This window comes from Dipodomys spectabilis, unplaced genomic scaffold (genome assembly GCF_019054845.1).
Source record: "Dipodomys spectabilis isolate Male_0828 unplaced genomic scaffold, ASM1905484v1 ptg000297l, whole genome shotgun sequence".
Classification (NCBI taxonomy): domain Eukaryota; kingdom Metazoa; phylum Chordata; class Mammalia; order Rodentia; family Heteromyidae; genus Dipodomys; species Dipodomys spectabilis.
Window position 1 is genome coordinate 10,002,056 of NW_024870974.1, and position 15,682 is coordinate 10,017,737.

At 36.7% G+C, this 15,682-nt stretch overlaps 1 protein-coding gene across 2 annotated transcripts in view; it reads left to right on the plus strand.

Moving 5' to 3' along the window:
- Unc5c (unc-5 netrin receptor C) overlaps positions 1 to 15,682 on the plus strand; it is a 330,719-nt gene that overhangs the window by 275,372 nt on the left and 39,665 nt on the right. Inside the window, exons 8-10 of one of the 2 annotated variants that reach the window (XM_042701804.1) lie at positions 10,974 to 11,030; positions 13,017 to 13,208; positions 13,971 to 14,315. In XM_042701804.1, the coding sequence (XP_042557738.1) occupies positions 10,974 to 11,030; positions 13,017 to 13,208; positions 13,971 to 14,315 (594 nt within the window). The remainder of the gene's footprint in view (positions 1 to 10,973; positions 11,031 to 13,016; positions 13,209 to 13,970; positions 14,316 to 15,682) is intronic. The other variant, XM_042701805.1, reaches the window with a different exon arrangement.

A 15,682-nucleotide genomic window follows, 5' to 3' on the forward strand; every position in this document is an offset into this window, starting at 1 on the left:
ATTCCTGTCTTCATACTTTCTTCTCTGAATGCTTAGAGATTTATTTTTAGTCTTTTATTTTTTTCTCTTATTCTTCTCTACTTTCTTCTCTCCTATTCTTTCAATATTTACATGTTTTCTGTCTTAAACTTTCTTCCTCTTTTAATGTAAAACTCGATCTTGGGTGGTTTAATACATAGAGTCTATGCTGAAAATTCCAGAGGGCAGTGCATTTAGTGAGAAGCACAGTGCTACAGTTTAGAACATGGAACTTCATCTTGGTTACCCAAACTGACACTTTCTAAATGATCACATAGGTAAAACACAAACATGAAAAACACAAACTAATATGTTCATCACAATGCAACTCCTTAAATCTAGACAATTTCTTACCGCATTAACTTAATTTTTCCTTCTGATTGTCAATAATAATGCCCCTTGATAGGTATGCAAATAAGGATGAGGATTATAGCTACCACCAGAATTTTGTGTGGTTTGTTATGTTTTCTTTTCTTTTTAATCAAGTCTCTTGGTAGACTGAAACATTTAGGGGCTTTGATTGAAATCACTGGGGTTATAAAAACTATTTCTTTCTGCAGCTCTGATTTGCTATCGTCACAATCCCTACTAAGTCAATAAACTCTTTCACCTGCTCTCTCTAGTCCAACAGAGAATTGTAGTCTATACTGCTATTGATTTCCTCAGTGATAAAACCACAGAGATATTGCTGTGCTATGTAATTATAGTATTTTACAGTGAAAGCTATAGCTTCTGTTTACCAGTAAGCTTGGTGTTTCTGGCAGAGTATTACTGCCAAAGCCTTGTAAACAAATAATGCTACCTTGGCCCTTATTTTGGTCAACAAAAACTTTCTAATGACAAAACCATAAAACAAATGTAAAGGAATAAGGTTTATCTAAGGAACAAGAGTAGAGGAAACAACCAAAGAGTTGCAGTTACCGTTTAGGAATAAACATTTAATATTTGCTTTGGAGGAATCAATGTCTTGAATGAATTAATACTTCTTTATTATCTCAAAATAAAGCTTACTGACCTACCCCTGAATCAGGTACAAAATACAATCATTGAATCTACTCAAATTTATATAAAAATATTTTACATATAAATAAAGGTATAATATTAGTTAAGAGAAATTCAGTTTATAAGGAATATAAGACTTAGAGTGATCAAGATAACATAGTGCAGAATTCTACAACAAGTTAAATTAGCAGTTAAAAGCAGTAAAATGTGAAATATGTAGAAAATATTATTTTTTGGGGGGAGGGTCCGGTTGTGGGGCCTGAACTCTGGGCCTGGGCACTTTCCCTCAGCATTTCAGCTCAAGGCTAGCGCTCTACCACTTGAGCCACAGCGACACTTCCAGCTTTTTTCTTTTTGCTTATGTGGTGCTGAAGAATTGAACCCAGGGCCTCAAGCATGCAAGGCAAGCGCTCTACCACTGAGTCACCTTCCAGCCCCTGTAGAAAATATTATTAATGCTTAGTTTGTTCAAAACAACCAAATTCAGACATTTCTTCCTGAAATACCTGCTAAAATATTACAAAAGCCAAAAGAGGCAGGAGAGAAGGATATAGGTCCTAATGATTGAGAGTTAAGATTTCAGTGTGAGCAGGGACAGAAGGCCTGTGGTTGAGATGTGGAGGAAGCCAGCGCCCTGAACGCAGCAATAAATTCATCAACAGCTGCCTCACAATGAACTAGAACTATCATCTAGAGCATTTCTAACCACCAGCCCAAGGAAGCCACAGGAAAATTCATGGGAGGAAAGAGGAAAATAAGATCCTCACTTAAATAAAACCTATACTAAAACCACAATGCTACACCTAGTTCTGCTATGGAATCTAAGACACAGTTCAAGCAACGTTAAAAAAAAAAAAAAGGGCAATTAACATAATTGCTAAAACTTCTGGAACACTAAGGGAGACAATAGCAAATCACTCTATAAGGTCTTTGCAACTTGAATGCATTGATCAGTGAATAAATAGTTCACTTTAGAAAATGAATTTACAATGAAAGGTATTTACAATTTACAATGAGATTGTATGAACTAGCCACCCCTCGGTTTTGCAGTATAGTTTTGAAATAGGATTACATGAAATGATTCTGACAAGGAGTGCTGAACACAAAGGAAAAGAGATATAAAGAATAAGAAAGCCAAGATATAAAGAATAAGAAAGCCAAGATATAAAGATATAAAAATACAGAAATATAAAAAATAAAACACTAAGCCAACAAGTGCGTTTATCTTTATGTTGAAATACAATTTTACCTGACAGCTCATTTAATCTTTATAATGAATTTGTGGTACGTCCTACTCTGTCATGCTTAACATATAATAGCTTAACTCATGCGTACCTCTTATTCTGATAATAACAATGCAAAACCTATATATGTGGCTTTATCCAGACAGGAGATGCATCTATATGCATGAAGATGCTATATTACAATTCTAGATCCTTACATCAATAGATTCTTACAACTATTACTCTGGATTTGAGCTTTTAGAATACACTAAAGTTTGGACAGCCATCAGCCAGATGTAAGAGTTCATCACCTTCCTGCTGAAGGAGATGAATTTCAAAAACTGCAATTTACAAACAATGGCCTGGGATTGTGCCTGCATTGTACTTCCTGACTCTGGGAAAGTAAAACGTTAGACATTCTTCACATTGTGCACTTTCTAATTCATGAAAACATTTGCATGGCATAGAGCTCTTCCATGAATTCTCAGCAGAGGAAGTAGAAAGGTCTGTGTGTAAGTTTCATAGTGGGCTTACTGCATACCCGGGACCCCCAAATCCCAGGTGACTTTAATAAAGGGAAGTCATTTACTCCACAAACCGTGTCCTGGCATGACTTCAGAATGATGTGTTTCTGAGTGTCGGTGCTAAGCATTCAAGAAGGTGCCACTGAGTCTCCTGTGAAGTTTTGTAAGCATAGTAGTGAGCTAGGGAAACATAATGGCGAGTGTTAGACAGTGCGTGCTTTTACCTGTAGTTTAGAAGGAGCTGATGTCATGGCGTTTGTATAGTTCTTCATATGTCTGGTGCTCCGCTGCCAAATAAATATTCTGTCTGTAGACATCCTGCCCTACAGAGTGCTTCACAGGCGCTGGTAATAACAGTGTGGTTTGCTTTGTTCCTTCCTGGTAAAACGTCTTCCTGCTTTTGAAAGCAGGGATGTGGTTAGAAACTTGAGCCCACGAAATGTGATGAACACCTACAGAGCCCCAAACAGCACAGTGTGAAGAGACAAAACCCAGGTCTTTAGACTTAGATGGAAACTCTGAGAAAGACCAGAAAGGTGCCACCAACAAACATCCAGAGCACCAGAATTCCCTTGAGAGTATGTGCATGCAGAGCCAAGGATGTTAACGGAATTTACTTTTTTGCCCAACAATCTAGCGCACAGAATGACTTCACTCCACAGCACTTCCCTGTTTCTTCCAGATGCTTTTGTTAATGGTGGAGGGATACAGGAATGCCACAGGCTTCAGAATGAAGAATGTATTGGTTTGTTTTTCTTAAGTGCACTGGTAGGGATGGAGAGTAATATATTACTGCACGTGGGCAGCTGGTGCATGAGCTTGATTTTGCTAAGGTCATCAGTTGAGGTGCATACATTTTACGTCAGCTCCTGGGCATCATGAGATGACACTTTAACATCCGGGCATGTGAATTGCCCACCAGTCCCATTTGGAAGGCAGTGAGTGGTTATTGTCACAAACAAGGGCTGTCATCACCATCCACCGAAAGCCACCATGGCAAACGTAGAGAACAAACATCCTGATAAGCAAGTCTTTCAGTGTTTGTGGTCATGTGCCAGAACCTATGTATTATTTGGAGCTCCTTAAGCTACATCAATAAATAAATCCTCAGAAGAGTGGTAAATTATAATTAACGACCCTGGTTGTCTTCGACAAGACCTGACCTTTGACATCATTAGTGCAACCTTGATAGATTTGTAAGATAAGAACTGACCTGAAAGGAGAACAGAGAATCTGGACAACTCTACTTTGAATGGCCCTTGAGATTTTAATAAGAACATTTACATTTGGAAATATATATATACATAAATATATATATATAATTAGGGTAAGAAAACTCCAATCTTTTAGCTCAGTGTAAAATCACTAGGAAAAAAAAAAAGAAAAAGACCAAATAGGCAGGTCAAGGGGAAGAGAATATCCACTGGGAACAAAGATTGTTCAAATGATAGGGTTATAAAATGCTTTGAAGTTTTCTACTATATATCAAGTAGATAAATGAACACAAAACTAGATAATTTAAACAAAACAAGCATACAAAGCAGTTAATATACCAAAAACTATCATTGAACCATGTCTTATATCTAACTATAGTTATCTTTATATGATAGCAATAAATAAATCTTCTTTATTTTTTATCTTCGTAGTGTCCTAAAATCATCTGTCATGTATATATACATATATATAATTATAGATATATATAATCATATATACATACATTATATTGTATATATAGTATATATACAATGTATATATAGAATTATATACATATTTAATTGTATACATAAAATGCATACACATATAATTATATGTATAATTTTATATACATGCATACATTATGTGCGTCTACATATACACACACATATAAAAATAAAGTTCATATAGGCAACTCCCTATTGGATTTTAGTGAATTAACATCAAAGATAAGGGACTGTTTATAAGACTCAACCTGTTTTCCATTTGGGCTAGGAGTTTGATCCCCAACGTAAGGAGAGTTTTCATTCCCATGTCTCTCCAAACAGCACTTGTCCATAAATAGTATTCCTATTTTGTAGGACTTAAAAATTGCTATATGTCTGGAAGTGGCGCTGTGGCTCAAGTGGTAGAGCGCTCACCTTGAGCTGAAGAGCTGAGGTATAGTGCCCAGGCCCAGAGTTCAAGCCCCACAACCAACCAAAAAAAAAATTGCTATATGTTTTATTTTGTGATTAAAGGAATTTCACCTTTACCCTTAATTGTATTCACTTTCCACCTAATACTGCCCTCATGTTATTTTATGTGGCTTCTCATTCTGTCTTCTATGTCAGACAGACCCATACTGAGTCACAAATGACTTCAGTTTAGTTTAACACTTAAGGATAAAAATATACAACTTTAGAGACAGAATTTTTATCATTCCCTAATAACAGTTCACTGCAAAGGAAAAAAAGCTGAAGCACAGAATTGAAATAGTTATTCCACACCCATAAACAAGTGCTAGAGGCAACATATGAACCTAGACCTCTTATTTTCAAGCCTGTTCTCATGAGGACTTTTGAAATCCTGGAGGCAAATGCTTGCCAGATCTTACTGCTTAAAATGAAATTTTCTTCCAACATGTGGAATTGCTCCAATTATTTGTTTTTTCCCTTTTTTCCTGATGGTATCCTTACTGAGAGAAATTAAATTTCTCTTTTAAGTATTTACTTATTGTGGGATTTTATGTGAACTATCATGTGATTGTCATGCATTAAAAATTACATCATTCTAACAGGTTCTCTAGTTTCCTTAGACTAGAAATACTGAGATTTGGTGTGCCTCTGGTCCAGGCTTGAAATAAACATTAGAAGTTGTCTCGTGAGAGGGTTAAAATATCCTCTGTTATTGTACCTTCCTAAACTTCGTGAATACAATGGCAATGTGAAATAGACATTTTGAGGTCTTCATCATCACTATCATTTCATCTCATTTACAAATTCTAAATAAAGCCAGGAACATGACTTTTCTAGTACTTCCTCATATCTCCTGGTTTAACTCTAACAAATGCTCATATAACACAGAGCTCAAGACTAGAACCCAAGGATTGAGAACCATCCATTCCTGGCTTTCCTTTAACTCCACCTATGGAATGTTAAACAAGCCCCTCACTTTTCTGCCACAAGTAAGTGAGCACAGCAAGTTCCAAGTTCTGAGCCACCTTAACACCAGCATGACGAGGTCTTTCAAGTTAGTTGAAGGCCTTGGCTAAGGTCTGAACTTAAACCTGGCCTGTGGTACTCTCATTTCTGCATATTTGCTTGATAATATTTCTACAAAGAGTATTAGTTATGTCATTAGTGTTACCTTTTTATCTCCTCAAGCTTATCTTTAGAAGACAAAATCAATGTTAGCTATCATTGAATAGCCATATTACATAAAAAGAAAGACTTTCTGCAAGACAAGAAAAAAATGACAGTTGGTGTTGTTTATTGGGGAAATGGAGATTTGCATTCGGTTTCTGGCATGGTACCTAAGGATTTCCAAAAATAACGCTATTAAATGGCTTCTATTCAGCAATGAAATTACTTGGCATTGGCAATGTACATAAAGAGAAGGCATTCTTACTTCCTATAACAGAAAATAAAGCTTCTCTTTCCTTTTCAAGATAACTGGAGAGGGACTCAACTCTTGTACAGTCATTGGGATACCAGCTGGAAAGTATGGACAACCTTACCCTAATTCAGCAAATAACCTTGTGCAGAGTTCTTTGCCGTTAGTCATGAAATGCCAGAAAGAAGCCCTGCCCCATCACCATGACAATCAAAAACAACCCCAGAAGTAGTACCTATTCCACTTTCCAAATACCCACTTGAGATGTAGAAGCACTCCAGGGTGAGAAATCAATCTTCACCTGCAGATTTGCTTCTGATATAGTCAGTGTCTCTTGCCAGAAGCCACAAAGGCAGAGAATGAACTTCTCTCAACCCTGTGCATAATAGAGGCCATGATACTAAAAAGAGCACATGGCTGAGCTTTTTTGTAATAACTGGAGAAGCGTATTAATGAAATACTAGATTATATCATCTCTACACAAGTAAAATTCCTTGACAATCCAATGTCTTTGTGTGGCTTAGCAATGTGTATTATAATGATATTGATAATGATTATTGGTCATTTATTGATTACTGGTGCTGTATGGACATCTTACCAATTCCATTTATTCTTTTCACAACTATGGGATCAAGTGTCCACATGCCCTTAAATAGCTTAGAAAATTCATACTTGGGGAAGTATGGCCATATTCTCATGATTAAAGAGACAGAACTAGAATCCAAATAGATGTGGACAAGACTGGCAAATTCAAGTTCATGGGTGCTTCACTGCCTTGACCAACAACTGGGAGACTTTCCTGTCCATGTTACTTTAAGTAGCAAGGAAATTAACTGCAATCTCTAACTTCTGAACCAGTCCACAAAAAGTAACACCAAAAAACCTTACTTCGTGCTGTTTTGCGCTGGGCATGTTATTTTTTATTATTGCTAGGACTGGTCTCAGCAGGACCACCTCATTAGCTGAAGAAAATGTCTCCAGTAGATCCGTGAGGGATGGATCAGATGAACAAGCATAAAAACAAACTCGAAAGTGATTCTTTGTTCCTTGCTTAGGGGACAGAAGAGTCATTCCTTTTTCCTCTCGTTCCCAGCATTCTAAGTGATGTTTCCCTGCTGTAGTCATACAAGTGTTTTGAAAGAGATAGAAAAAGGTTTGCAGAGCTGCCTTCCAAAAGTGTTTATCAGCGTTTCCATAACAAAGTAAATTGGGATGATGGCACATTTAATACGACCCTGTCTCGTAAGTTCCCATGTAGAAAAGTTTAGCTAGATGGATCCTAATAGACTATGATGACCAAGAGTGAATAAATTTTTGTTTTTTTTCTAATTTTCATTTTAGAGCAATGTCATTGGAAGCATGCCATCAAATACATTGATGTATCTATTCATTGATGAGCATTTCTCAAAGCCAACAGAAATCTTAAGTCTTATCACTTTGCTACTTCTGAAATCCGTTCTCTGTAAGAAGCCAACGCTATTATTCTAGGTGTATGCCAATACTGGAGCTTGAACTTAGGGTCTTTAGCTTTTGCACTCAAAGCTGGTGCTCTACCCTTTGAACCTCAGCTCTACTTCTAGCTTCTTACTGGTGAATTGATGATTAAAGTCTCTCAGATTTGTCTTCCCATGCTGGCTTTGAACTCTGATTCTCAGATCTCACCCTGCTGAGTAGCTAGGATTACAAGCATGAGCTTGTAATCTAGCCCAAAACAAATTTTGGAGTAAATTAGATTCAATCACAAGATTTACATTTCATTGAGAATAAAATAAAAAACTCTGCCTACTTTGCCAACTTCATCTCCTTCCTTCTTTGTCTTGCTCATTACCTCTCAACCAGTGTGTTTATATGTGAAGACTTACTCCCTGTTGGTCTTCATAGAACTTTACTTTCTCCTAATCTTAACTTGGCTGATTTTTTATCATTAAAGTTGCAATTCAACTTCTATCTCAACAAAACATTCTCCCCTAATTGTCTAACTGGCCATCCCTATCACATTATTTTGCCTTTTTTGCCTATTTTCTTTTTTTCCTTACACAGTTCTGGTCCAGTCCTCTACCACTTAAACATCATTCTATTCCTCTTGCTTTTGTTAAGTTTTGAAATTGTGTCTCCTGCTTTTACTTAGATTGCCTTTACAAAGAGATTCTTTTCTCTACATATCCCTGACTAGGAGCTGGAATCATAGGATAGGCATGAACTACCTTTCACAATTTTTGGCTTTATTTTCAGTACTTAAAATGATTGTGTATATTGCGTTGCTCACTTGCATCTTTACTGTTCAACTCAAGTATAGGAAAGCATGTCTAGAATAGAAACCAAAATACAGTTTTCAAGACTACTTGTTAATGAAAGAACGAATAAATGAGTACATTTAAATTCTGTGCCTAAAATTAAATATACATCTCAGAAAAATGCTATCATGCACAAACATATTTCTTATGGTCCAAATGTACATAAATGTGGGTAATTTAAAATTAAACCTAAAGGTATGAAAATCTTCCTATTATTCTTTATTCTTCTTGTCAAGAACAGAAATTCTCCTGGGAAGTAGGGATGTAATCCAGAAGAGACCCAGAATTGCTTTGTGGAGAGAAATTTTAGACCATTTTTTTATCTCTGGACATCAATTTTTCCTTTTAGAAAGACTCAACTGTTAGCCAGGCATGTATGGCTCATAGTTGTAACCCTAGCTACTTAACAGGCTGAGATCTAAAAATTAAGTTCAACATCAACCTGGGCAGGAAAGTCTGTGCAACTCTTGGCTCGAATTAACCAGCAGAATGTCAGAAGTGGAGGTGTGGCTCAGGTGGTAGAGCCTATATTGAGTGGAAAAATCCAAGTGAGAGCTGAAGGTCTTGAGTTCAAGTCCCAGTAAAGATTCAGATCTTCTACTTACTTAAACAGACCCACTGGTGCTTACCAAAAGTTTCCACATGAACAGCAGAATATTTGCCAATACCCTGTTGTATACTAATTTCCTTGCCCTCTGACATGCAAGAAATTAAGTCTTCTATGTAGCATCATTGCTTCCCAGAAAATGACATGTGTCAGGTCTCCTTCAGTAGCAGTGAAGGTGTTTTGTTCTGTGTCTGAGTTTGTATTTTAAAAAGCCTCCATTTGTCCCACTTGTCCTTCCATTGAGTTCACAGAATACAAATGGAAAAAGGTTATTACCGGACAGAGATGTTTAAAAATGAAAATCAAACCTAATACACGAACTGAGACAACTGGAATAAGGAATATAATATTTATTTTTAAAAAGTATGAGGCTGCAATCATTGCTCTAAAATAAAGCATTAAAAATTAATTCAAAGCAAACGTATCTGTGCTGCACCAAACCTCTTTTTCATTAAAGTAGCGCTGTGTGTTTTCCCAGAATTAGTTCCCAAATAGGTAAATAGCTTGTAAGAACTGAGAATTCTACAAACTGTACAAGAGCTACCACAGGCTTGATTTAGAGTTGCTTTTAGTATTAAAGCTTTCTGGACTTTTCATTTTGAACCAATTAACTGTGGTTCATGGTTTTCCCTCAATTAGTTGTTTTTTTTTTTGTCCTTGAGTATTACTAGAAATGTTTGATTCATATACTTGTGTTCAATGTTCATTTGATTAATCCAAAGAGTGTTGTATTATTTGGTTAATTTGTAGGATACAGAGTATTAAATCTTGGATAAATGTGGGTACCAGTTAGAAGTTGTGCTTCAAATTTTCCAATCTATTTCTCATTTCAAAAAGTTTTGTATTCTGCCTTAAAAAAAGTTTGCTCCCTACTTTCACTGTTTTACATCATCATTAGTAGAATTGTATTACTATTATGAGTAAGTACTACTTCAGAATACTCTGAAAAGAAAAAGGAAATGGGTACAATGTCTGCATATGTGGGAGATGAGTTTAGTATTTTGCCTAATTTACAGCATACTTCTGAAACCCTACAATAGATAACCTTATACTGTCAAGGCCCTATTGATTTTCAAATGATTTCATGTAAGAAAAACAATCCAGTTTCCATTGCCTTGACCAAATGCTCAGCCTTGAACAGTCCCTATTGGATCATATTAAATTAAAGTGAAACAAAACAAGAGAAAATCCAAAATGTAGATGGAGGTGGATGGGGAGCAGTGGTCATAGCTCAGTTCAGTAAATGGGTGCTTAACCTTTGACCAATGACGAAAGGTCTTCTTTGGTCCAGTTAGACCAAGAGAAAGCTTTTATGATTAAATTTTTTAAAAAAGCTGGTTAGAGACTTCTGAGACTGTCCTGGGAATTAAAGCATATGGCAGGGATAAGGAAAAAAGATTTTGCTTATGCTAATGACCCTTGATGTCTGAAATAAATTAGATCCATTAGAGTTTATGCTCAATAAAAGAAAGAGTTTAAGCACTCCAAAGTTAGTGACTCGAGACCAGTTTTTGCTCTGAAATTCAATCTGCCTACTTATTAATTCTTAGCTCTACAAGCAGACAGAGGAGGCAAAAATCATAATTCTGTACTGAACCAGAATTTTAAAGAACCACAGGTTTCTTTTCTTTGTCTTTTAATTAAACCATTTTTCATGCTTCCCATTTTGTTTCCTTCATTAATTTAATTTTGTTACCATTTTTGTTTTGTTTTGTCTTTCTTTTCTTTTCTTTTCAAGGTTTCATTTATCCTATTTCAACTGAGCAGAGAACCCAAAGTGAATATGGATTTGCCTGTAAGTTTGATGTCTGGATTTTATGTTACTGATAATCATTTAATACGACTGCCTCAGTTCAAGTTTGCCTTTCTTTCGATCACAGATGTGCACACAGGAAATAGGAGGCTAATATATTCTAACATGAAAACAAATTAGATTTTCAATGCTGAGGAGAAAAAAGGGTCATTTCAAGACTCCACCAGCTTTAAAATCTATCAATCTACCACTGGAAGCACGGGTCCCAGCCACTGAGAAAACATGTCATGAAATAGGCTGAAAGAAATAAAGGGCAGAGTTCAAATACTGAAAGGGAAAGGTTGAGAAAATACCATCTATTGTGCTGGAAATCATAAATGTTGAATAAGTAATTATGGCCTGGTAAGGTTAAAACATTAAGGATTTAGAATGGAATATTCAGACCACAATTCAGAATCCTACTACAGAGCTTTGAGTATAACCCAACAGTGAAGTGTAGTCACCTCATGGAAACCAATGTTGACATAATCAAGAGAATTTGAGATATCACTAGGTTTCTGGGATGGGGAGGGATAGCTGTCAATATTGACTAGATTGACAGGAAAGTGAAATTGGGAAATTTGGGGGAAAGTAATACCTTTTTTTTAAAAAAAAAAAAAAAAAAGAAAAAAGAAAGCACAGTTCTTTCACAGTACTTTAAAACAAAAAACATAAAAGAGAGACATTTCCAATGGAGAATTAGTTAATGGCTGATAAGGAGTAAATGCGTTACAATGTAAGCTCCTAACTAATGAGACAAGAAGCTCTTTTCCCTTATAAATTATCCAAGGAATGGGTGGTGCAACCTCAAATTTTAAGAGGTCACAGGATGTATGAATTTGAAAACTCTCTCCTCCAAAAGTATGTATTATATAAAAATAACCACCTAGAGTTCCAACCTAGCTAGGTCTTGTACAGCCAACAGAGCAGATTCGGTTGACTCTACTGTATCATTTTTATGTTTCATAGAACCCAAGACACAGAGAGTTAACAATGCCCAGGTGATTCATCCATTTCTAAATTCTGTTTGCTTTAATTTCAGCTTCTCACTGTTTCTAGTTGGATTAAAGCATGTTCCATGTCAGCAAGGCAACGTGAATCATTGATAGAACCATCTCATTTTGCTTTACCACAAAATAGACCTTCAATGCATGGCACTTTGTGTCCATCAACTGGTTACTTTCCTTCCTTAATAATCTGTGATCACTAAGCCAGGCTTTTATCTTACCTAGGACACCTTAGAGCTATGTTTTCTTTCCGTAGCGAGCATCCCAAATATAAATTACTGCCAAGGGCCTGTAAAAACTTTCAGTTCTCAGAGGTCATACAGTATCTACATTGAAGGCTAGGATTAAGAAGGTCATAGGCACTAACCTCTGCCCCCATATCTTGTTCTTCTCTAAATACACTTTTCTAATCTAGCATGTTTGCTTCTTATATTTGCCTTGCTTAGTTGAACCATTCCCATTCACCCTCTCCATTGACTTAGAGGAAGTGAGAAGCCTTCTCAGGAAAGTTTCTTTATGACTGGGATTGATGCTTACAAATACATTCTGGTTTCATAAATACACAGATTCAGAGCATGCCCAGAAATGTTTAACACTGTTCTCTGTTTTTAAAGAACAATCAGTGAATTCAAAAAGCCTTCTAAACTTTTTCACCTAAAAGGAGTAATAAACTTTTCTCCTCTGTGGGTTGGGATGGTTTTAGCTTCCGTTACATTATATGCCTGGCAATAAATGGTCTGTTATGCTGCCCAATTATAAGATAGATTAGTGGGTGGATTGATGCAGAGTGAGAAAGAAAAAGAAATCAGAGATAATTTTCCACCAAAAGGCCACAGTCATTTTATATAGCTTTTGAGATAGACTTGAAATTAACCTATAAAAATAAAGCAATAAATGTCGGGGAAAATTACAGTGATGCATATTTGTACCGTGGGAAGGCTCTACAAGGAGTTGGTCCGATGTTTCATCCGTTCCTTTCTAGCTGCACCTGATTCAGATGATGTTGCTCTCTATGTTGGGATCGTGATAGCAGTGATCGTTTGCCTGGCCATCTCTGTCGTGGTGGCCCTGTTTGTGTATCGGAAGAATCATCGTGACTTTGAGTCTGATATCATTGACTCTTCCGCACTCAACGGGGGCTTCCAGCCTGTGAACATCAAGGCAGCCAGACAAGGTCAGTGGGCATTCCAGTCCTCACCTTCTCATTCACACATGGGAACTTCTTCCCTTGTATGGCTCTGAATCTGGTGACATTTGGGTCATTCAGTTCAGCTAGAACATAAACTCATGAGGATAATGACTTTGATTGACTTTTTCATTACAGAACCCAGCTTGGAGGACATTCAACATAAAGAATGAGAGTTGACAAAGTGCACAAATCATCTTTTTGCCTCTTTCCTGACAGGTGGTTCTGTCCTGATATATAGTCTTCTATCTGGAAAAAAAAAGAAAGAAAAGCACATCGACTCAGCGAATGACTTCCTCGTCTCATTTACCCTTTTTGGGGGAGGGCACGGGGTATACTCAAGTTTCACATTTGCTCGGCAAGCCATCTACTCTAATGCCTGAAACACAACCCAAATCTTTTACATTTCTTAAAATTTATTTCTCACATAGGGTCTCTTGCTTTTGCCCAAGCCAGCACAAAAGGACCAAGGTTACCAAATAGTGTTCTCGTGGGACTTATTGTTCAATCTGATCTGTTGAAACAGAAAAGTGCTTTAGATGTAATAAATAGGTATCCAAAAAATAAATGTGGAACAAGATGGGTTACTTATTTGTAGCCAATAATTAAATGAATGTATATTGTCTGATTGTGCTGTTATTAGCAAAGCCTTGAAGTCCATCCATCGCCCATATGAACTGCTTTGCTTTTGTCTCACTAATGTACACTGGCCTACATGGAGAATATAACTGTACTTCTTTTCTCTTTCAGATCTTCTGGCGGTGCCTCCAGACCTCACGTCAGCTGCAGCCATGTACAGGGGACCTGTCTATGCTCTGCATGATGTCTCAGACAAAATCCCAATGACCAATTCTCCAATTCTCGATCCACTGCCCAACTTGAAAATCAAAGTATACAACACCTCAGGAGCCGTCACTCCCCAAGACGACCTCTCTGAGTTCACATCCAAGCTCTCTCCACAGATGACCCAGTCCTTACTGGAAAATGAGGCCCTCAACCTGAAGAATCAGAGTCTCGCCAGGCAGACGGATCCATCCTGCACTGCCTTTGGCACCTTCAACTCTCTTGGAGGCCACCTCATCGTGCCCAATGCAGGTAATTCTTAAAAGGTGTAACTGGCAAAGAAGTGTCTTGAAGGAATACTTTTGCTCCTAGTTCGTTATTGCTTTTATTAGACCTGAACAGTTAAAGTCGCCTATTTAACCTAAGTCTGCTTTTGATATAAATCCAACAACTTCAGGCAAACATTTGCCGACCATTTATCATCTTCCCCCAACCAACTCCTCCAAAAATATTACACTCAAGACTTTCTCCTGAGCTATAATTCACAACTGTCACTGACCTTCTCTATAGTACAAAATCAGAAGGTAACAGTAAGCCAGGAGCCCTCCCAGCCACTAGCCCTTTAGAAGATGACTTAATATGAAAACAGGAGTTGGTTCAATTCCAATTTAATAAAAAGAAACAATTACCTCAGAATACTAATTTTTACATGACAAGAAACATCGTAATAGACATCAAGTCTTCATTTATGAACTTAACTCTTCATAACAATCTTCAATCATAAAGTGATTGTCAGGTTGTCATTCTAACTTTTGAGATATCTACCTGTCATCTCATCTTCTTCTTCAGGTATATTATGCAGTATATCTGCATCTAAACAAAAAGCCTTACAGCTGTCTTTTGTATTAAAGGTAGTGATGATGTTGAAGATTTGAATTCATTTAGTAGTAGTGGGAATAGGTTGGAACCTCAGGTCATACAAAGGCCAGTGGCTTCTTCTTTGAATATACCTTAACTCTTTTGGGCAAGACTCTGAGTACTTTTAAATACAATAAATAGAAGCAGCCTAACTTAGTGAGTTACTGTAACATAACCCTATGTTACGTTACACATACATACAGTCAAGAAAACCTCATGACTCTCTAGACCTGAATATAAAACTTCTTTGATTCTTTTCATTCAAACTCCCATGTTAATGCTTTAGTAACTTTTGAACCTGAAATCTTAAAAAAGGTATTTTAATAAAATTGTAATATGTAATAGAAATCACTTTTTCAATGTTTTTGAAATATATTGAAAAGCACATTTTCAATATATTTTTATGTACCTAAGAGCATATTTTCTACAAAATGCTTTTTTTCTCATTAATTCTCATTCTGTATGCATGCTCCAAAAATCACGATATTTACTCATAATAATCCCATCAAAAATATATACTACTATTTTCCCAGTTTGAATGTTATAAATGTTTCTAACACAGTTATTTCCTCCATGGTATGTATTGGATTCTGCTTTTTATTCCCATTTTCCAACGTGAATAATTATAAAAGTTTTTGTTTTCTTTTGTCGGTTGTGGGGCTTGAGCTCTGGGCCTGGTCACTGTCCCTTCGCTCTTCAGCAAAAGGCAAGCACTCTACCGCTTGAGCCACAGCACCACTTCCGGTTTTCTAGTGGTTTAT